The 23,237-nt window shown below is 32.2% G+C and overlaps 1 protein-coding gene across 14 annotated transcripts in view; it reads right to left on the bottom strand.

The window, feature by feature from the left end:
* The window catches only part of Epha5 (EPH receptor A5), a 356,875-nt gene that overhangs the window by 323,727 nt on the left and 9,911 nt on the right, over window positions 1–23,237 (bottom strand). For 13 of the 14 annotated variants that reach the window (XM_074042101.1, XM_074042104.1, XM_074042112.1 and 10 more), the window contains one exon: window positions 6,162–6,226. In XM_074042101.1, coding sequence (XP_073898202.1) covers window positions 6,162–6,226 — 65 coding nt within the window. Of the gene's footprint in view, window positions 1–6,161; window positions 6,227–7,170; window positions 7,251–23,237 lie in introns of those variants that run through there. The other variant, XM_074042106.1, reaches the window with a different exon arrangement.

Here is a 23,237-nt window from a genome sequence, read left to right as displayed (position 1 = left end):
ATGAAATTAAGTCCTTTGCGAGAAAATGGATGGAACTGAAGATCAGCAAGTTAAGTGAATTAAGCCAGACTCAGAAACACAGATATCATGTGTTCTTTCCCATATGTAGAATCTAGTCCTTAAAAATCAATGACAAGAATGTAAAACAAGTACTGTTTGGAGGTGAGTAATATCAGAAGGGGGCAAGATGAAGGGAGAGGTTGAAGGGAAGGTAAGTATGGTCAATGTACTTTATAGACATATATAAAAATAGACTATTGAAACCTGCTAAAATTATTTTAAAATGGAGGGAATATAAAGCATAATAGAGGTGCTACATTTGATCAAAGTTCATTTTATTCATATATGGAAATATGACAATGATACCCCTTTGTAACTCACATGCTAATAAAAGTATTAAAAATGAATAGTAAAAAACAAAAAAAATCAAATAGCTATAAGAAGCCCAGGAGCTTATAATACAATAAAGAAGTGAGGTACAATGATGTTTTTGACTATTGTATGTAGGGTATTTGCATAACTAAGAGGGAAGAATAATACAGCTGTTTCTCTTAAATTCTTGTCCAGGTCTTAAGCATACTCTTGGGGGTATTTACTTATTTATTTTTATCAGGCTGAGAAAGAAATACATTCATCCTTAAGGACTGAAGTTCAGGAGAATCCCCTTAAAAAACAAAGTATACCTTCAACCAAATATTCATATAATTGCTACTTTGTTTTGTGTTGTCCTGAATTCCCACTATAATAATTCAAGACATTTTACAGTCTGCTATAATATATTGAATATAATTAATGTTAAAATCACTTTCTGAATAAAAATCACACTTTATTTTTGGTTCAGGGCACTAGGCATTGAACCCACCATCCCTCACTAGCAAGGTAAGTGCTACCTAACTATGTCCCCAGAACTCCACTTTTCTTTTTAACTTTGTTTGTGAAACACGGTCTCAAGGCCTTTGTCTATGATGACCTCAAACTTTTGATTCTCCTGCATCTGGCATAGCTTGGGTTATAGGCTCGTACCACCATACCAAGTTTAATTTATTTAAAGTATGTTACTCTGCAACTCATACTACTTGAGTTTTAAATAAAATGACCAAAAAAGTTATATCTAGAAACCATGATTTCTAACACTGTGTATTTCTATTGGGATACAGTAATGTGCCACATAACCTCATTTTGGTCAACAAGACTGCATATGATGGTAGTCTGTAAGTTCATATTTCCAGATGACAGGATAGTCAGCTTAGTTTGTATAAAAACATTCTGTGATTGCAGCACAGTGGTGAAATTGACTACCTCTCAGATTGTTTCTTTATCATTAAGCAATGCACGGCTACACTACTAAAATCACAAAAACTATGTTATACACAAACTAATGTAAAATTAATTGTTTCTTAAAATGCATTTGTCCAACTTGAGGGAAAACATGAATCATTAGTTTTTATGTTTCCCTCTGCAAATGAAGTAGAGGGGATAAAAGACAAAATTTAAAAGATAAAGATGTAGTTCTGTCAGAAAAACTGTTGGGTTCCATATGTGCACAACATATTTCTAAGATTATATTTCCAGTAGAAAAATTCTTATTTTTAAAAATTTGCATTCTATCAGGTGTTCATTTCTTCTTAATTCTGAATCACTTTTTTACTGACTATAGAGTTCTTTTTTAAGATATTCATGTTTTTTGCATTTTTTATGTTCATATTTGTGTTATATTGGGGGCATATTGTAACATTTACAAAAGTTTTTACAATATATCATACTTGAATTCTCCCCCTTCACCATTCTCCTTCCCTGGAATAGTTTTCTGGAACAGTTCATCATGTCCTATTTTTCCATTTTCATACAGAAGTACAAAATATTTCTACCACATTCACCTTCTTATATCTTTTCCTTATATCCTCCTTCTTGCTTGAGTCTCTTTTGGCATTTTGAACATGTCAGCCCACTACCTTCTGGTCTCAATTGTTTCTGATGAAACATTGGTTGTTAACAGTAAGGGTTTCTTATACAGGATGACAAGTTTCCCCATTGCTCCTTTCATGATTTTCCTTTGGACTGTGACAATTTAAGTATAATGTATCTAACTGGGGATCTCTTTCATTTTGTGCTACTCATGTTTGTTGAGCATGCTGAATATGTGTTCCAATGTTTCACATCAAATTTAGGAAATCTGTGCCCATTAATTCTCAAATATTTGTTCTGTTCTTTTTGGCATCTTCTCTCTTGAGTGTCTCATTATGTCTGTGTTGTTCTTGTAGGTTTTTGAAGTTCTGTTTATTACCCTACCCTATTTGTCCTTTCCACTTCTCAGATTGGATGATCTCAGCTGTTCTCTATTCAAGTCTGTTTATTTTCTTTCTTCTGCCTGCTTAAATCTATTGGTAAGTCCCTGTAGCAAATAGTTCATTTCAGGTTTCATACTTGTCATTTCTAAAATTTCTATTTGTCTATTAAAAATAATTTCTCTTTATTGATATTTTGAATTAGATGAGACACCACTAATATTCTTTATTTTAGTTCTTCAGACATTTTATTTTAGTACTTCCAACATATTTTATTTTGTTTTTATTGTTGTGCTGGGTGGGGGGACATTTTGGCATTTTCAAAACTTCTTACATTATATAAAATATGTCATATTTGAATTCACCACCTCCATCATTCTCCTTTATTTACCCTCCACCCATTCTTGGCATAGTTTCAACAGGTATCATTTTTCCATTTACTGTGTACATGTGTACACAATATTTGTACTGCATTCACCTGCCCTCACTCTTTCCCAGCATATTTTAAATTGACAAAGTTAAAGTCTTTTTCTAGTAAGTCAAACACCTGGCAATACTCACTACAATTTCTATTGATTGTTTTTGTCTAGTGTATTGTTAATATTTTTCTCATTTATTTGTATAACTCATAGATTTGTACTGAATACTAAGCATATTAAATAATACAATTTGGCAACTTTGTAACTTAGATTTTGTCCACATTCAAGGGCTTGGTTTGTTTGTATAATGACCTTCTAACTTAAATTGTTATTCTTTAGCATTGTATTCTTTGCTAAGTGTCTCAATCAAAGCTATTTGGTTAGTTTAAATTATCAGCGATAATTCTCCTCTTCTTTGCCAAAATATTATTCATGGATATTGCAGCATTTTTTGTTCAACATTAAGCTAACCAATTGCCTTCACTTATTGCTTGTGCAGGTCTCAAAGCCAGTCACGGTAAAACTTTGGTCTTCCTCAGATTGTGCAGGAGCATTCATACATCCTCAGCACGTGGGCGATCCTACACATGCATGTATCCTAGATACCTCAAATATGTGAAGCATTTTGAAGCCTTAATGTACATTTTATTTTTTTAGATTTTCCTTTAAGTCTTTTACTTAACAAGTCTATTGTTTGACCCAAATTGTACCTACAAACTCAGAAAGAAGAAAAATTAGATAATTGCCTTTTTGTCAAATGTTACCTTGCAAAAGGCTTTGGACTGAGAGCGCTTTAAGTCACATCAAATCAAGATAGTTTTCCAGAGAGTTATTGGATGGCTGAATAATGACAATTATCTGAGATTGAGAGTGTGAGGAATCACCTACCCTATTCTGTTCTTCCAGTGACTACCAGGCTGAAACTTTCACTGTGAGGAGAGGTTTTAGGGTTTTCAACTCCATCTCAGAACTGTGCAAGCAAAAAGGACACAGGACACAAATCTTTATTTTTCCCAAATAAATGCTCTCTAGATTGCTTCAAGACTTTAATTCATATACAAATTTCTAGAAAAGTTGACTCTGATAATTTTACTTCAAATTGTCTTGTGACTTCATTGAGGAAAAAGTTTTAGAGGCCCTTACAGCACAATTTTTGTTCACATAAGTCTGATGGACTTTATTTCACATAGGATTATGTTGCTTATCAAATAAATAGCACAGCCTACTCAAAAGGTATCAAGTATATATATTTCTTATTTTAGTTGTATAAACTTTACTCATTTTCTTTAAAATATGATAAAATTTCCTTTATCTTGCATTTGAATGACACTTTAAAAAATACAAAGCTTGGATTCCACACATTTTCCTCACACTTGTAAAATGTACATTCACTAAATGTCCCTAAATTCATGTCTCTTTCTTCAATATTGATACCAGGTACAGCTATGTCAAAGATAACATTATGCACAAAAAATTAAAAGAATCTGAAAAACGGATGTACATTTTTTAAAAACTTGGAAAATAACTAGCACTATACCAAGCATGAAAGCCTGAAGGTATTAGAATGTTTGAAAAGAGCTCATTCCTTACAAAGAGAGATTATTTTTATAAATAAATCATGTTTATCAAGCACAACTTATACTCTCTGAGATACACTTTGCCAAAACTATTTTGAATAATTTCTGAATGGAACCAAGAGAGAAACACAAAACTGAATTCAAAGAGAATATCACATATATTTTCTGTATTCTAAGAACCTTATTTAAACATCATATATCAGTAAAATATTTATTCTCTAAAAATTTTTATTACATGCAAATATGGGGTGCAAAATGTATACACATAGTTTCCCATAGACTGAATTACCAGTATATAAGTGATGATAGATGAATAAAAGGAAAAATACAGGAGAGAGGGAAGGAAGGGAAATTGTAAAAGTGCAAGAAGACAAAGAAGAGAGGTAGACTAAGAGGATATATATATATCTATATACCATTGCTTGATACTGACTGTATCTGGATCATGAAGTTTTTTACCTCATTTCAGTTTTATGTTCTAGTATCATAATAATATACTAGTATTACTTTTCATATTATATCTCTAAATGCAACCAGAATTTTAAAAACAAAAAGAAATTCCAAATTTGTGAAATATAAAAAAGCACACCAAGATTAGGATACTTACATATGATTAGAAATTAGAACAATTAATATTACTTGTTTAACTTCCTTAATTATAACTTTATCACAGGGTGATTAATTCACCTGACTTTCTCATTAATTTGAATAAAAAGTAAAATGTTTTAGCTAGCTGGGTTGTTGTAACTAGAATTATTGTAATATTCCATTGTTTAAACTGAAATTAACCTTTCATGTCATTTAAAATTTATTGCATGAATCTCATTCTAAATTAATTACATATACATTATATATAATGGATTAAAATATTTTAAAAACTCAAATATTTTTTCTTAAAATAGAAGATAGAAAATATTATTTGTCAAGTTGGTTCTATAGTAAGTATGAAGAGTTTTAACTTGAAAACCAAAAAATATTAAAATATTAACATTATTGGTTAATAAAATCTCTCAGTGACTGACTTGCTATTTAATATGAAAATCATGCAACAGATTTAATATTTAGAGTATAACATGGTGATTTTTATAGCATAATATTTTATGTTTTCAATTTTATCTGATAAAATAGTCAATTGAGCTGAAGATAATAATTTTAACATAGTGTATGAACTAATATTATTATTATAAATACTTAGAGATATATAGTCTTAAAAAAGGCTTATTTTTTCACCCAAAAGATTATTTTTTCATTGTGTATGCCAATTACATAATTTAGAAAAACAATTTTAAAAATCCTTCAATTAAACCATCTTTTCTGAAAAGTTTTCAGCAAAGAAAAATTTAAGAATTAGAAAACACCTCTGAATACTGGCTAATATGAGAAATTTTTAAGCTCAGTGGAATTTAAATGAATTTATAACAATATTTTCATTTTCTAATTCTATAAATAAAAATTTTAAAATATGACTTGGTCACAGTTTTGAATCAACACTAATTTGAGACATTAATTTTAATTTCTATACAATATAACCATTACAATTGCAAAACTGGTAAATCTAGTATACCTTTTATATACAAACTAACTCTGAATGTTTCTTAGATGCCTCAATTTAAAATTTTCCTTGATGATGAAGGAAACTTCACATATTTTTGTTAAGAAATACTGAGAGGAAAATAAAATATCCAATATTCAATCATTGAAAACCCATCCCTGTTGATGCTTTTTCCCTGTCACAGCCAATTTGAGGTCCCTTCACTCCACCACACCCACACCTCTCCCTGCTTCATAAAAATGCCCAGTGAATTTTCAACCTGTGTAACCTTCAGCACGATGCCTATGTATGCAGCTTACTTTTTAAGAAAAACTTCATAAGAACTTACCCCATTTTTTGGAAAAGCAATCCATCCCAGGTCTCCCATGACAGTGCGTGAATCCAATAAATTCACTGAAAGAGAAAGAATACAATACTGAGCAAAAGTTATAGCAATGTATCATCCCAACTTGGGTTGTATTATTAAAGTGCCTATTGTTTATATAACTGAAATTAAATTATGCTTTGGTGATGATGAATAAGAGAGTTATAATACAGAGAAATCATTATTGGAACACAAGAGAACAAGTGATTTTTAATGAGCATTTGGAGGACAATTACAACAAAAATATATAAACAAGTCATTACCCTAAATATTTTTTTGCCAAATTAAAAAAGAAAAAGGACAACTAATAAGAAAAATAAATGAAAGAAAAGAACACAAAAATAAAAGGCCCATGAAGCCATTAGTAAAGATACTAGGTTTTGTGATTAAGCTGCAGCCATAAATCTGTAGATAAACATATTTTATTTTCTTCTGGAAAACTGTTATGAAGCAATTAACAATAATCTACATTAAACAGCAATAAACTATTCCCAAGCTTGTAACATTTTCATGATATTAACCAAAATCTGTAATCCAAATGGCAAATTTAATTAAGAAATAAATCTACTCATCCTTAACCAAGACAAGGAAACAGTAGCAATTCATGTGGTTGTTGCTATAGATAAGAGTTCTTTGTGTTTCCTCAAGATATTTTGTACCTAGATATTATCAGAGCCTTAAATGTGTTTCATATACAGCTGTCAAATATGTTATGTCTGAAATTCTAAGACATTTGGAAACTCCCAGGATGTAGATCTGAATATCATCACCATAAAGGAAACCACAGGTGAATATGTACACACATATGCACATATAAATATGTGTACATGCACACACACACATACACTTATACATAAGGTAATTCTATTCAGTCCCAGGAAAATCAACCTAACTTAAGCAGCACTGTCTACTCAAATTCTGCAGATTTAGCTAACAGACCATTATTCCTAACTTCTTTTTAAATCTAACTTACCTAGATGTTTCTGGACCACTGTGCAACTGAACTACGGTTGAATGAGCATGGCATATGGATCCAATAAGCAACCACATGGGTTATTCCTAGTCAGAGGCACTGAAGCCTCTTAAACTACATTGAAGAGTCAGTATCTTGAAATGCCATCAATCCTAAAGGGATGATTGTATCTGCAAGCCCTAGGTATAAAAGGAACAACAGTTGATAGTCTGAGCAATGTTATCCTATTTTATAAAATAATATAGATATAATTACCATGATTGATAGGATTGCCATTGAAATTTTATAAAACCTTTTGAGAATTTAAGCTTTATTATCCATCATTTTTTTAATAGTAGCACAAAGTAATGAGAAAAATATATTTGAGAATACATGTATTTTATAAACCACGGTAAAGGTATATAATAATATTAGCAATGCTAAAACAAATCAATAAGAAAATTGTAAGAAACATAAAAATACACTAATTATATACACATATGTATGATGTTATAGCTAAATATGCTTGTTTGTTTTTCTCACAACTATAAATACAAAAAATGCATGCATGTAATGTTTGTATAATCTGTAGCCTATGTGGATCATATTGGCTGCATGGAATAATAAAAAAATCATTTGTGGGACTGTTAATTTCTTAAAGAATTGATCCCTGAATGGTAAAACTGTTATTTAAAACAAAAACAAGCATAGAAACCAAAATTATTATCCACTGATCATGCAGATCCCACCAGTCATGTCACTACTCTCATTTTTCAGTTAAAGCCATCTTCTTTTTTATTTCTTAACTCTATTGTTGGCTTTTCTGGTTTCCATTGGAATAAAGCTACATTAAGCATGAATGTCCTTGTCCTCATTTTAGTGTTTCTGGGACACTACGGCTCTGTCTAGACATGACTAAATACCAGGGGAGTACAAACTTAAATTGTTATGTTTATTCACTTTAATGATTCATCATTGATATTGAGTAGCAGTATACCTGCGTAGAAGAGATAAAGTAGAACAAATCAGCAAAAGAAGGGGGTTACTGTAACAAGCAGTGAAATCATACTTAATCCTGCATTGGCAAACTGATGTGCATAGGAATTCTAGGAATTCATAGCCAGTCTGCCAGAAGAACAGCATTCCTTATAAGCCTCTTAATAATAGGTGATGTGAAATATTTGTTGTTACCAACAAAATTCCAAATGTCTTTTCAAACACTGGTTTCCCTACCTTGAATGTTTATCTGTAATCTACTTTATTATTTTACCTTATTTTTGGTCCAAAACATGGAAGTAAATAAATGACCTGAAAATATTAGCATATCATTTAGTACAAATTATTGGGAGTTTTCAATACTGAAATACACTACAAAATACAAGATAATATGTGTAATAATAATCTGTATGATTTTGCTTATTATGATTTTATAAAAATGCTTCCACCAGATAGATAGATGAGGTTTATAAGATGTATATATATATGTGTGTGTGTGTGTTTTGTATATAAATATATATATAATTTCCTACTACTGTTCAAAATGGCTTTTTTCCTGGAAACATATACTTTCCTCAAGTTCACAATGAAAATAAGACATTTACATGCACCATTACTGAATTTGCAGTTGAGGAGAATATAAATTGGGTAATCACTTGCAGATAACCTTCAGAGTGCTATATTATAATTACATAATGCTGAGTAAATGCTTTAGACCTAGATCCAGGCCTCAGATACCTCAGAGAAAATAACTAAAATTTATGTGTATATTAATATCTTTCTTTTACCTTCAATACTGAGCAAGCTGCTTTATGTGTCCCAAATAACCTTCTCTTTTTCTGAACTTCTAACCCTTCACTTACCTTTCAAAAAGTACTTTAGGAACTACCATCTTCAGGAAGCCATCACTGATCCTCTCTTTTCTAAGTCTGAATTAGATATTAGTACTAAAAATTCTATTAGCATCCAGTTTCTTATCTCTAAAGAACGAAAATATGTCATTCCCTTAAATGAAACCACAACTAACTCATTCCCATGAACCTAGTCTGAGCTCCAACATCAGAGTAGCTATTTGACTTGTGAATGCATCATTTGGTTGGTGGGAAGATTGAAGATGTGGCTGAATGGACATACACCATTGGTCTTTGGCAAAGATATTTGATAATGGTCAGCAACATTTTTTATTGTAAAAATTTTGCAAGTGAGGAGGGGAGCATTTAATTAAAAGGAGCCAGGCATGAGATTAAGCATTCTGCAATGCACAACAAAAGTTCCAAGAAAGGTCCTGTCATATACCTACTAATACTAACAAAACATCATACTTTCACATTTCTTTGTAGAGTATACCAACAGCATTATCTTTATCAACAGAAGTTACCATATTTGGAAGTAATCCTTAAGAAAAAATAATATATTTAAGAAAAAAACAAATAAAAAATTTTAGTCTTACTTAGGGAAATACAAAGAAGATTCTAACCAATTCCCTTAAATTATTTTCTCAGAAAACAATGCAATTACTACTTATGCTTTAATAATTTCTCAATACTTGTGATGGCATATTTGAAAATCACTAATGTTATTAATGTCATCATTTCCCCTAGTAATTATATAAAATAGCTAAAAAGTAAAAATACAAAAAGGTAATTGTGTAAAAGAAACAAAAGAATAGACAAGGTATATATAAATGCGAATTTTCCAAAGTTCATTTCCCAATTTCATTACCAAACGTATTAAAAGGGGGATTGGCAGTAATAGAGTTACAATCACTAAGTGTCTTTTGTGCTACAATTACAGTAATTAAATTGTTCTCAACAGTATATATGCTTGTTGTAAATTGCAATGAATACACAATGAGTATTGATCTTCATTGTAGAACTTAATTAAAACTTGTCCAGGAGAAACTACTAATGAATATAATTAGAGGAAATGTTTGATACCACAGTTACTATGGAAGACATTAATTAGGTGTCAGAAGTTTTGTGGAAAATGTTTTTATTCTATTATTTATATTTTAAAATAGAGCTACATATTAAACTGATAGACAGCCTCTAAGGGCATTTTTCCCTCAGCTACCAACCATATAATTATGATGAAGATGGGGAATTCTAATGGTATTCTAATCAGTAATTAATAAGACTGCTTCTCTAGGAAAAATAACTATACAGGGGTCAATGAGTATGTAATCTATTGCAAATTCCTGAAGTTAATAGGCAGAGGGAAATAACTCACTGATACAGGATCTTTTAATCAGTGAAAGTCACACAATTATTGATCAAACAAATAATAGATTATAATGGAAATTAATTCTAAATGATCATAAATATGCTTTAATTTTTTACTACACATTAATAATATCAATGCTTTGAACAGGAAAAGTTTTTAAAGAATTTACTTTCAGAAAAAAGCAAAGGATTGCTAATCTATTTCTAAGGGATCCAAAGGGAATAAAGAATAGACAACATGATTACAATAGACTATTCATAAAATGACTGCTAAATTCACAATTTCAGATACTCTTAAAAATTAGAGATTAATTTCAATTAATACAAATATTCTCTTCATGATTATAACTTCCAAACATCCATAACTTGCTCTCTATATTGACTATATTGCTTTCTCTTTAACATGTTGTTAACAATAATCATTATGATCAGGAATGTTTGTTGGATTCCCCAGGAGCTAGATATGCTGGAACAGATCTGATTTTAGGTTTTGAAAAGTCAAAGACAGATTACGGGAATTTGAGTGCATTACTGCCCATCAGTGAAGATAGACTAGGCCTGGAGATAATGTGTGATCCTGGAAGATAAGAAGAGACAATACAGCGCTACAAGGCATAGTCTTACTCATATATTGTTTGTTTCTTCCATGAGCTTCACATCAACAAACACAGTTATAATAGCAGCTAATCCTCTGCCACAATGTGAGGGGAGGATAATTTCTATTAGTAGCAGATAGGATGGCATTCTTTTTTCTCGAAAGACAAAGAATAAAATCCCATAGGGTATAAGAGACTTTTGGTAGATGCTTGCTTATTGATTTCCATTTAACAGAATCAGAAAACCTACTGGATTCAATTATAACACACATTTAACTAATCTGTAGGAAGAAACTCCAGATATACAGCTGTCCAGTCCTTCTCCATGGTCCCCTCAGCACAGATGTGATTTTTTGCTTTGAGGCTGAATTTTAAAATTTAACAACTGTTTCAGGGAACAAAGAACACTTGACAAAATGTTTGCAGAAAAAAAGGACATGTGTTTCTTATTGGAAACTAAATTTGTAAATTGGAAAAAATTACAGTATAGGTTTAGAGGTGTTATGTAATTTTTGACATCTTTTGACTTCACAGTAGAAATCCATAGCACTGCCATGTACAATGAATGGGGATTGTTCACCTCTTTTATGATTCTGAGAATCCATTGGCATGAAAAGAATATTGTGGAAAACTTGTTGTGTTTTTGCCAAATATCAGGTGCTCCTTGAGGTAATTTATATATATTTATATATGTGTATATATATATATATATATATATATATAATTTCATCTAATCACCTCAATAAGCCTTCAGTTGCTCAGCAACAACACAGTCAGGCTGCAGTCATGTTCAGAACCTTATGCAGGAAATTATGGGAAAGAAAGCTTGAAACAGTAACTGAGGTTTCAGTGACAGACCATGAGCCCCCTGCTTACCATTTCCTGTAGCTACGTTCCCCACTTGAACACAAATCACTTTATTGCAGCCATCTCTCCCCCTGGTAATCCCAAGTCCATGATCTAAACTCCAGCCATGACTTTGTCTTCTTTATACGTAAACTATGGTTGCTAAACATTATTTGAGAAAAACTGTACACAAAAGAGACTGGTTCCATTCTAAACAGTGTCCTCAAATGTCAACATTAACTTATAAACCTCTCTTTGAGTAATTAGTTTTCTTGTATGTTGTCCACAAAGCGTTTTGTAAAAATTTTAACTAAAATATATTCCAATAAAATCTCTCATTCCTGTCTAGTGAATGTCTTCTTTATAACTCAAATTATTGAGTGAAATGTCAACACACCTATATATTCCACAACATTCTCTTCATTCCTGATCTAACACATTACAATCTGACTATCCAATCCCTACTATTCTCCCAAAACTTCTGTTATCAAGCTCACTATTGATAAACTTGTAGCCAGGAGCTACTAATTTACTTTATCTTTCAGCAGCATTTGGCCATGGTACTCATTAGTAAACATGTCCACTTTTTATCTTCAATGACAATGTATTTCTTTGATGTTCTATTTCTCTGACTACTTCTTATTTCCTTTATAAACTACTCTTCCTGAACCAACACTTCAGTCCTTAGTTTTGATCAATACTTTACTTTTGTAGATTGTTTGCACTGCTTACATTTCACAACTGATTTTTGTTTGAAATTGGATGACAGAATAAAAATGAAGACACTTTACTCCAATCTCCAGTATTGAACCCAGAGCCTCATGGATGCTGAGTGAAGGCTTTACCACTTGACCCATGCCCCCATCTCTTTTGTTTGATTTTGTTTTTGAAAGAGGGTCTCACTAACTTTACCATGGATGACCTCCAACCTGTTACCCTCCTGCCTGTGTCCCTATAGTGCTTGGGACTACAGACCTTCATCACCACACCAGGCCAAAAAGAAGAATTTTTTTTGAATGAACAAAACTATTAAAGGTGAGGAATAAAACTTATTTAATTTTTGTTGATTGGTTGACTCTTTTTAAGGGTGATAGTAACATATATGCCTATGGAATTAGCAATCATGAACTTGTAAGTCTTTAGTTATAATGTAAATGTTAATGACCCCAAAATACATAATCTATTTCTCTCTCCTAAAATTACTGTCGACTTAGAAAATTGCCTATTCATTATTAACAAATTTCAGCATACAGTCATCCCAAATTCAGCCTGTCCCAAAATGAACACACTATCTTCGATATGTAAGAAAACAGTCTTTGCCCATATTAGTGGAGGCAGTTCCATAGAAATAGATGTTCAATCTAAAAATCAGGGTCACCTTTGTTTTCCTTCACATTGACCCCACATATCAAATGACTGGCCAAATCCCACTGATTCTATTATATCTTGTTTGTAAATTTCTAAACTGCCTTTTCCTTTCATTCTATAGTATATGCAGTCCAGCCAAATCCTTGCTATAGATTTGCGATGTAAAAATCCCAGAACTGGTATCTCAGTACAAAAGCATGATATCTGACAATTTCTTCATATAGCAAATCCAGAAAGACCTTTGAAAACCATCATGATCATTTCATTCTCTTATTTCAAGAACCTTATAATTATATCATATTTTTTAAGTATATCATTCCAAAGTTGGTCTCTATTTACTTCTCTTGTTTCATTCAAGCATACCTCCACCCTCCCTGCCCACACACAGTCCATTTCCACATTTTAGGAGCAATGAACTTATTGCAGTTCCAGATATGTGGCCCCACTATTAATTCTGTTCTTTCCAATGAGCTGTGAAGGGGTTCTGTAAAGAAAGGGAATTCATGATAGCATATAATATCAAAGAAAACTCCTGACTTGGAAGTACCTAGGTATTTCCTAGAACTGATACAGCTACCTAGAGAAAATATAAAGGCCTACAGATTAAGGTTGGCAGAGTAAAGGAATAGAAAATGAGTGTCTGGTTCAAATTATATCACAAAGTTGCTAATCCATCAAAACTTGAAACTTACCCCCTTGGGACTTGCTTTTCTAAAGGAAAAAATCAATTGTTCTGCTTAACCAGGCAAACTGACTTGCTGCTACTTGCTGAGGATGACTTCTTAACTGGTACAACTTCTATGTTATCAGAGTTTGAAGGAAAACTCATCCTTTCACATTCCAGAGTCTGGTTTTCTTCCTTCCATCATGTCTTGATACCCCCAAAATTCTATTCACAGAATTACAGTGGCATTAACAGAGTCACTTGAAATCCAAAATCATTTGTTTTTGAAACAATTCTAATAGAGATATTTTTTGTTCTCACTTTCAATTGTAATATTACACTTAATTTTTTACTAACAAGAAAACCAGTGCCTTTCTTTCAAAGTATCTTTTAGCATTTGTTCATTTCTGTTATTTTTGTTACTTTCTGTTCAACCTTGTGAACAAAGAAGCATTAACCACTGCTAAAAGGTAGCCGGCAGACTATTTATACCATGAAGCATACATCTATGACGGAATAAGAACCAATAAGGATAGAATGAAAGTGAGGGGTCTAGTTTAAGTCTTCTATATGTGGTTATCCAGTTTTACTAACACTGTTGAAGAGGCTCTTTTCTCTAATGTATGTTTTTGGTACCTCTGTGAAAAATCAATGTATATTTTAAAGATTTTGAATTATTAATGCACTCTAAAAGTGTAAACCAGCAAGCTGGCAAAAAAGAATTCAAAATTGGTATCCTCTAGTTAGTCTGTACAAAGTATTTAGGGAAAGCTAACAAGAAATCCATTGACAGCTCAGTGATGACTAATGAGCAATCTGCTATATTCATAGGACATATTGCAAAAAAAAGAGCAATACCATATGCTTTTCAGTGGCTATTTTGTTCAGTGCAGTTAGATATCAAACTTGTGAAACCTTATATATAATATATATTGTTCTATCCTTGAGAAAAAGTCAACACTAGATTATATAAGAGGCTTAAAAAAGTCTCCACAACCCAGAATAGTCTCACTTAATTACCTGCTTAGTTCACACCATCATACATATAGCTATTATCTACAGCTATTCCTTTCAAAAACAAAATATTTTCATACATATAGCTATTATCTACAGCTATTCCTTTCAAAAACAAAATATTTTCAGATCTTTGCACTTGAAATAAATGTGCTTATACACAATTAATTTTGAGAATAGCTCATTGCACACCTAATATTCATTAGTTCATGTGACCGTGAGCAAATATTTTTACTTTGAAGGACTCAATTCTCATATCTGTAACATCAGTGATTGAGACTAAAAAAAATTATATGTGGCTGTTCTGATACATTATATCAATCAATTCTAACAATGATCCTCTAGAATGTTATGTTCCTCATTTTACAGATAAGGCAATTGAACTTGAGAAAAGTTAAACAGGCCAATGGCCCAAGGTCCCAGAACAAATAAGCACATAGCTGGAACCTAAATTCAAGTCTATCTAAGTACAAACTGCTTTCTCTTTTTTTTATTTTATTATTCATTTATTCACATGTGCATACATTGTTTGGGTCATTTCTCCCCCCTGGCCCCTTCCCCAACCCTCTCCCTTTTTCCCCCCCTCAATTCCAGGCAGATCCTGTTCTGTCACACTTGACTCAATGTTCGGTTTGCTGAGTCCAAAGATTTACTCCTCTTAAACTCTTACCTTAGATATTTCAATGAGTTTTATTAAATTAGTAAATTATGGATAATATATTATAGAAATCAGCACCTATCATAATGCTCTTATCATACTGTATATAACATGAAGATCTTTAGATATATTAATCTAAAAAACAGCAAACAGTAGTTTTTCCCCAGGAGAATCACAGTTTAGTATTAAACTTTTAATTGAAAATTGCAGAAAGCAAAGGGTAGGAAACAATGTAATGAGGAAACCCTGTTTCTTAATATTTAATTTTCCTATCTGTTGTGTAGAGTAGAATGGAAAAATATATGCAAACTGATTCTTGGTTTTGAATGAATCCTTACGCTAGCCCCTAATTACTCCTAATGTTTGATTGAAATACATCAAACTTTGCAATAGTCTGTATAATCATTAGTTTTCCACCCTTGGGGGTAGGATAAATGATTATTAGATCTGAACACGTGCTAAAATAGACTGAAACTTCTACAAACTCATAGTGTATATTTTAAAGTAATGACTTTTACCAAAAATGAGCAAACAATTGAATGATTCAATAGTTTATTTATTTATTTATTTATTTATTTATTGAAATGAGAAGGCACCCAAGTCTTTGCTAACAACTTGAGTCACTGTTTTCATGTTAATCTTGTGGCTTGGTTAAAATTAAATTCTGATGTCAACCTTACATATTGATTCTTTGTTGTCTAGAAAAGAAGAAAATAATATTATAAGAGATCTTTGGATAATATTGGTCATGGAACACTAGTGAACATATAAATCAACACAGGGAGAAGTATTAAGTACAATAAAATTTGTTCCAAACCATTCTTTTCTTTTTTGGTGGTACTGAAGTTTGAACTCAAGGCCTCACACTTGCAAGGAGGCACTCTACCATTTGAGCCTTTCCTCTAGCCCTTTTTGCTCTGGTTATTTTGCAAATAGGGCCTTATTTTTTGCACAGGCCAGCTTGCACCTTGATTTTCTTATTTTATGCTTCCTGCTGTAGTGGGATGACAGGCACGTACCACCAAAGCCAGCTTTTTTGTCTGTTGAGATGGGGGGGTCCCACAAATTTTATTGCCTGGGCTGGCCTAGGACAGCTATCCTCCCAATCTCAGCCTCCCAAGTGGTGAGGATTACAGCCATGAGCCACTGGCACTTGGTCCAAAATAATTTTAGGTGGCTGAAATAAGCAGTTTAGTATCCAGATCTAATGACACATGTCAAAACAGCTACTAGCATTCATGATAGCTAGAAAATATTTTCTATCTGGAAAATATTTTCTTAAGCAGTCTGTTAAAATATGATGATTTATGTATTTTAACATAAAATCAATGTAGTAGTAATCATTTTTGCTTAGTTAACCTGATGTCTATAATCAATTTTTTGATAAAAATATAACTACAGCAGTTGACAATGATGACAAAGGAAAAGAAAACATAAATAAAACAAAATACTTTCTTTTTCTGGTACTATGGCATACACTATTTTATGCCTATTAATTATATACCCATCCTTTCTCCTGTCTGTATCAGAATCTCATTTGTGGTTGGGTGACAATGTGCCTGGTGCCAAAAAACGTATCATGACTCTTAGCAAATAATGATACTCATATTTCTATAATCTTAGCCTCTATTGAATTTGGTCACCTTGTTACATAGGTCTGGCCAGTGAGATATAAACCGAAATCTGTTCAAGTTTTTTTGTCCTAATTACAGAAATAATACCACTGAACCTGTTCTTGGCTCTTCTCTTTCTCTTTTTTTCTTACTGGAATTGAATTTGATACAGTTGTATCAGCCTTCTTGCAACATGAGGCAAATAAGCATCAGATTCCTGTCCTGACATCATTAAGATTGCTGAACTCAAGTCACTAAACATCTCCTCTCAAAAGACTAACATTTTTCAAAAAAATCTCTATTTTTGTTCCATTTTGGACAGATTTCATATTATATTTAACATAATATAATCCTATATAATAATATAATATATAAACAAGTGAGGAACATTTGTTCATATGTGATGGAATATGACACCTACAATGGGGGTTCATTCATTCAACAAATATTTATTGAATATCTACTTAAGTGCCAAGAATTGTTCAAAGCTCTGGGGATACATCAGTGAATGAAAACAGGAAGTATTTTCCTGATTGCTTAATCCTCCCAAATCCTTGCCCCTGAGAGTAGTCTTTTGAATTTATACTACCTGTGATCTATCAACATTCAAACTCTCTTAGGGTATAATTATCTCAGTTAACATTTGCACTTAGGTATATGAGTGAGTGAGTGTGTGTGTGTGCACATGTGTGTGTGTGTGTGTGAATTCATGCAAAATGAGCTTAATATTATTTGGGAAGTTAAAGGGGAAATGATTATCAGTTTTGAATTCAATAGCTATAATCACTGATTATATTTCAATCTATACTTAGAATATTTTTCTTTTGCACTTTAATACTTGCTTTTACAACTCTAGCATTATGTATTTTTTTGTTTAACACAGTATTATCTCATAATCATCTGTATCACCTTTAGCCTTATATTTCATATTCTCCTTTAGTTATAGAAAACACTGGTGTAGCATTTTGAGTGTGAGTAATATATGTGTTTCTCTCTCTCTCTCTCTCTCTCTCTCTCTCCCTCTTTCCCCACCCGTGCTATAGTTTGGATATTAAAGTCTCCCAAAGGCCCATGTAATATAGGCTTAGTCCCCAGCTTGGTACTAAAGGAATGTAGTAGAAATTTGAAGAGATGGGGGCCTAGTGGGAGGTCCTGCAATCACTGGGGGCAAGTTATTGAAGGGGATAGTGTGAATCCAATACTTTCCTCTTCTTTTTTTCTCCTTAGCCATGAGGTGAATGGTTTGTTCCATTACAATACCTCTACCATGATGTGCCACCTCACCACAGGTACAAAGCACAGGGTCAATCAATCACAGTCTGAATCATTCCAAACTATAAACTAAAATAAATGCATTGTCTTTATAAGTTGATTATCTTAGATATTTGCTATAGCAGGCAAATTTGACTTATACAGATTCTCAGTGTTCTTTTTTATTATTATTGTTGTTGTTGTTAAGTATAATGTGTCTTTCCCCCACAGTGGAATCAACTGCACTGTTTTTAAAAAATGTAAATCAATTAGTTCTTTTAGAACCTCCAATATCTGGATATGGGATGGAGCCTAGGAGATTGTATTTTAGAAAGTTCTCCACCAGTAAGCCACCAAATGATTCTTATACTCAACTAACATTAGATAACATTAAAATTGTACTATATCTCAGTTCAATAAGGTGATTCTACCCATCACATGGCTGGATTGTTGTGGCAATATCAAATTGCAATAAGAGTTTGTAAGAGCTAATTTAGATCTTTGTATTGATATCATTTTAGATTGGTATCAGAGCCAGTCCACGTATCCTACTCAGATTACCTCTAAGTAATGGTTTATTAGCAAAGACAGAACTCATAATTGTAGATGTTCTGAATCCACAGATTCCTTGTTCTTAAAAGTACAGATCTCCTTCAAAATTCTTGAATAAATTTTGATTCAGTGAGATATCATACTCACCTTTTACACACCATTTGTTTTGCACCTTAGCACATAAAGACATAACCCCTCCCCCATGAAAAGGCACTATGATCAGTTTCTCTCAAACCCTAGAATTATAAAAAAAAGTCAGTTTCCTGAAGAACTGACAGATTTTTTACTAGTAAATAAGAGTTGTGTAGCAGAAAGCTTGTACTTAAATTTCCTATGCAATTGCTTTAGTGTTGATAATAGTAAGTTATTCTTAATATGATTTTTCCATATTTCTTTACCTATATTATCCATATGTCAATTGGTTTTCTTATGAAGCATATGATTTTTATAAAACATGAGTGTTTCCTTGAATTCTGATATGCATAGATAAAATACATATCATAACACTAAGGACATTTGGATGAATACAATCTCTAGCACAGCAGGTGCAGCCAAGAGCTCCATCATCATGCACTCCTGACTCCAGTCCTGTTATATCATGTGCCCTGTGAGCCAGGGCACATACTGAACTTTTCCCACTCTCAACTTCCCTCCATAAACTGGAGTAATATCAATCTGAAAAGGTTGTTGTGAGAATCAGATTATGTGGCAAATCTTCACAATAATTATCACCTAAATCCTTCCTATCTAGAGAAAAGTTTGATTAAGATATTTTGATAGCTTAGTAGAAACAATTATTAACTCTAATATATATATTTAATATGTTTGTTATTATGTTACAGTAAACGAAAACAATTCTGGAGGGATAGCTAACTAAATACACTGCCCAGAAACTTAACAGAGAAAATCCTATACTTAAAAAGACAACTTTTCCCATGTAAATCTATGTTTTAATGCTGTTCTATTCACATGGTAATAGATCGCACACATTTTCCTGCTATTTTTCTTATAATATTAAGAATTCCTGCCACCATCATAAATCTAAAGTGCTTCATAAAGTATGTGACAGTGAATATAATCCAGGAATCTAGGACAAATTAAAGAGTAAATCCATCCATTCCCAAGAAATTTAAACCGTTAACAGATGTTTCATATTGTTTTTATATAAGTAAAATTAAGTAATGCTTAAAGTAGAAAATTTTCTTTTATGTTAGATCATAATGGCTCAAATGAATTAATCCTGAGAATTTATTATAAAGTGGGGAGAAAAGGCAGTACCTGAATAAATTACAAAGGGATATTGACAAGAAGACATCTACTAATTATTTTGTAGGGGCATGCTAGTCCAAGTAGATCTTTCTTCTCATTGATATTTTTAGTAAATCTAAAAGAAAGTATCTTTTTGACAAATATCTTGGTATTAACTTACTTTGGTTGATGAATCAGACAATCTTTTAGTAGGGAACTTCTCAATTTAGAAGAGACCTTATAAAACCACAGATTCTAAATTCTATTCACTATAGATTTAAGAAAAAAGAGCTATATTGGCTCTATTAGATATATAGTAATAAGATGAAACAGGATATGGCAAATAATAGTAACTTTAAAGTCCCTTAAAGGAATTACCTAATAGCATTCATTCATTAAATATAAATTTTAGAATATAACATAGTTCACCCATGTTACATATGGAGAGTTAAGTTTTAGATGTGACTTTTTGTTTATAGGCAGACAATGCTTTCTTCATACTGATGCATTTCATAAGTGCAACCTCTCCCCCTACCCTGAATATTCTACTTGAAAAAGTAGAATTAACTTTATTTGATTGACAAGTCAAACTATCTCTGTGAGTAGTAAATTCTCATTTCAGAAGAGAACTGTTTTCTTTGATTAACCTTTTCTTTCTACAGGATTTCTATTCTGATCAAAGATTAGATGTTGTATAGACAAAAAGAAGACACAATTCCATCAAAGTGTGATAGGCTACATCTGGAATAACTATGAGCACACAAACCTGGAGAAATGGGTCCTTATAGAGATAGAATAAAGATCAAGTTATTGAGGTGAAGGAAAGAGGTGATTTTGTTTTTCTGACTGAGTTCATAGATCCAACTGCAATGAAAGCAGTTCTATACTTCAGGACAGCTGTGCATTTGTGCAAGGATCTTAAATTTGCAGAAAAGGTGGGCCAAAAGCAAATCAATGAGAACTTTCTACTCAGACTCAATGAGTTTAGATTTATCCTAAGGGCACTGGAGAGCCATTGAAGGGTTTTGCTCAGGGAGTAAACAAGGGATGTTTGAGCTATTTAACTGAAGTCAAGTGCTTTTCTTCTGGTATTTTCATTTACAATAATTAATATACAGTACTTTCCAACTAATGTAGAAAATTAGACCTTGCTAAATGTCACTCTGCACATGTAATATTTAACACTTGCATATTACTACTTATATGTGAGTTCAATCATTAAATCCTAAACTGTGTTGTAATAACATTCCCATTTTACAGACAAGAAAACAGACAGACAGATTTTGTAGCTTGCCCAAGATTCACACTGCTGTAAGTGGTTGAGCCAGGACCCAGAGCTTATGTCTTTGCCACTGCTATATATACCTCACACATTTCCAAAGTGCAGCACTGACTCTGTAGTCAAAAGACTTTGGCTTTGATACTAGTTATGATTTTTAAATTAGATCATACTTTCTCATTTGAGTTCCTTCATTTATAATAATGAATTTCTCCAATCTATTCTATAGGCTTTGTTATGAGATTCTTATGGATTACTTGTGTAATTTAAACTACTTAAAAAGTGATTGTGTAATATTTAACATAACCCTGAATATAATGTGGGAAAATATATAGTGGTTGGCTCCAAGTGGAGACAAAAGTTGAATGCATTTTCCACAGAACCTATCAGTGCACTGTCTTGTTAGGAAGTGATACTGCCTAAAATTATAGTTTGTCACAAGTTAGGACACAACTATATTGTTGAACTCCTCTCTTTTCCTAATAGAACAAAGACTTAGTGATTAGCAATCCATAACACTTTTTGGATATGTTTCTTAGTGAGATTTTTGCACACCAAACCTTGATTTAAAATCTACTGTGGGCTAGGGATTGGGGAAAAAATGCTTATATTATAAAATAACAGAAAACCAGAAAGGTAAAGACCATATGCCTTGAAATGAAAAGAAGGAAATTTTTGGAAAGAGATCTCACCCTGTCCTAGTTGGGATTTGGCTAATGACAAAGAGGGGAAATGCCAACATGGGGTAAGTAAGCCCGTAAGAACTAGATGACCAGGAGTTCATGAAGTATGTAGCGAAAGGAAGAAAACTGGAGCTATGGGTGAGCATGAGAAAAAATGCTTCCAGAACTCTACATGAATTTTCTGTAGTTTAAGAGCCTCTTAAACTAGATAAAAGGTTAATTTGAGAAGAATTAATTTAGAATGTAACACATATGTACAGGAAAGCAATGTGAGTTAACTCCCTGTGTAGCTATCCTTATCTCAACTACAAAAACCTTTGGTTTTTCCTATCATTGCATATACTCTCTCTTCAACAAAATTAGAGATAAAGGCAAAATAGTTTCTGCCTGATAGCGAGAGGGTAGGGAGGAAATGGAGAGGATGGGGGGGAAGGGGGAAGAAATGACCCAAACATTGTATGCACATATGAATAAAATAAATAAATAAATAAATAAAAATATTTTAAAAGATGACAAGAGCTGGGGGTGTGAAAAAAAAACTTCTCTGAAAATATAAAATATCACATATTTCCAAGCAATATCTTAATCTCAGTTTATCACTAAACAGATCAGAAAATTGTATATTTCACCTAAAAGCTGAGTTATCAAATTACAGTGTAAGACATTTGTTTCAGAAAAGTTTTAATTCTCCCAACTTTGCACTTTTGGCAACATTTCTCAGGTCATTTTAATGAAGTTCTGTACAGAGAGCCATTATATCTTCATTTTGTATACATAAATATTTTAAGATAAAACTGATAACATATTAGGACTAAATAGTCAAAATCCTTGGAGGTATCTCTTGATAGATTTTTGTGGTCAATAAAAATCATCTGCCAGCTGCCTTTGGAAAAATGAGGTAAAATGCAACATTTACAATCCATGACCCTTGTACAAATGTTTTATTTCCTAGTCAAATCTCAATATTCAACATTAAATAATGAGGAAAACCAGCAGAAAATTAGAACATATCATATGGTTGAGTTTTAGCTTGGAGAGATCTGTGGAAAATCTGCATTTGCAATTCCTTTTGTTACATTGTTTTCCCAGCCTAGAGTC

The sequence above is a fragment of the Castor canadensis genome, chromosome 9, assembly GCF_047511655.1.
Source record: "Castor canadensis chromosome 9, mCasCan1.hap1v2, whole genome shotgun sequence".
Lineage (NCBI taxonomy): Eukaryota > Metazoa > Chordata > Mammalia > Rodentia > Castoridae > Castor > Castor canadensis.
The sequence above is the reverse complement of the archived record's forward strand: the minus strand, read 5'-3'. Positions and strand labels throughout refer to the sequence as shown.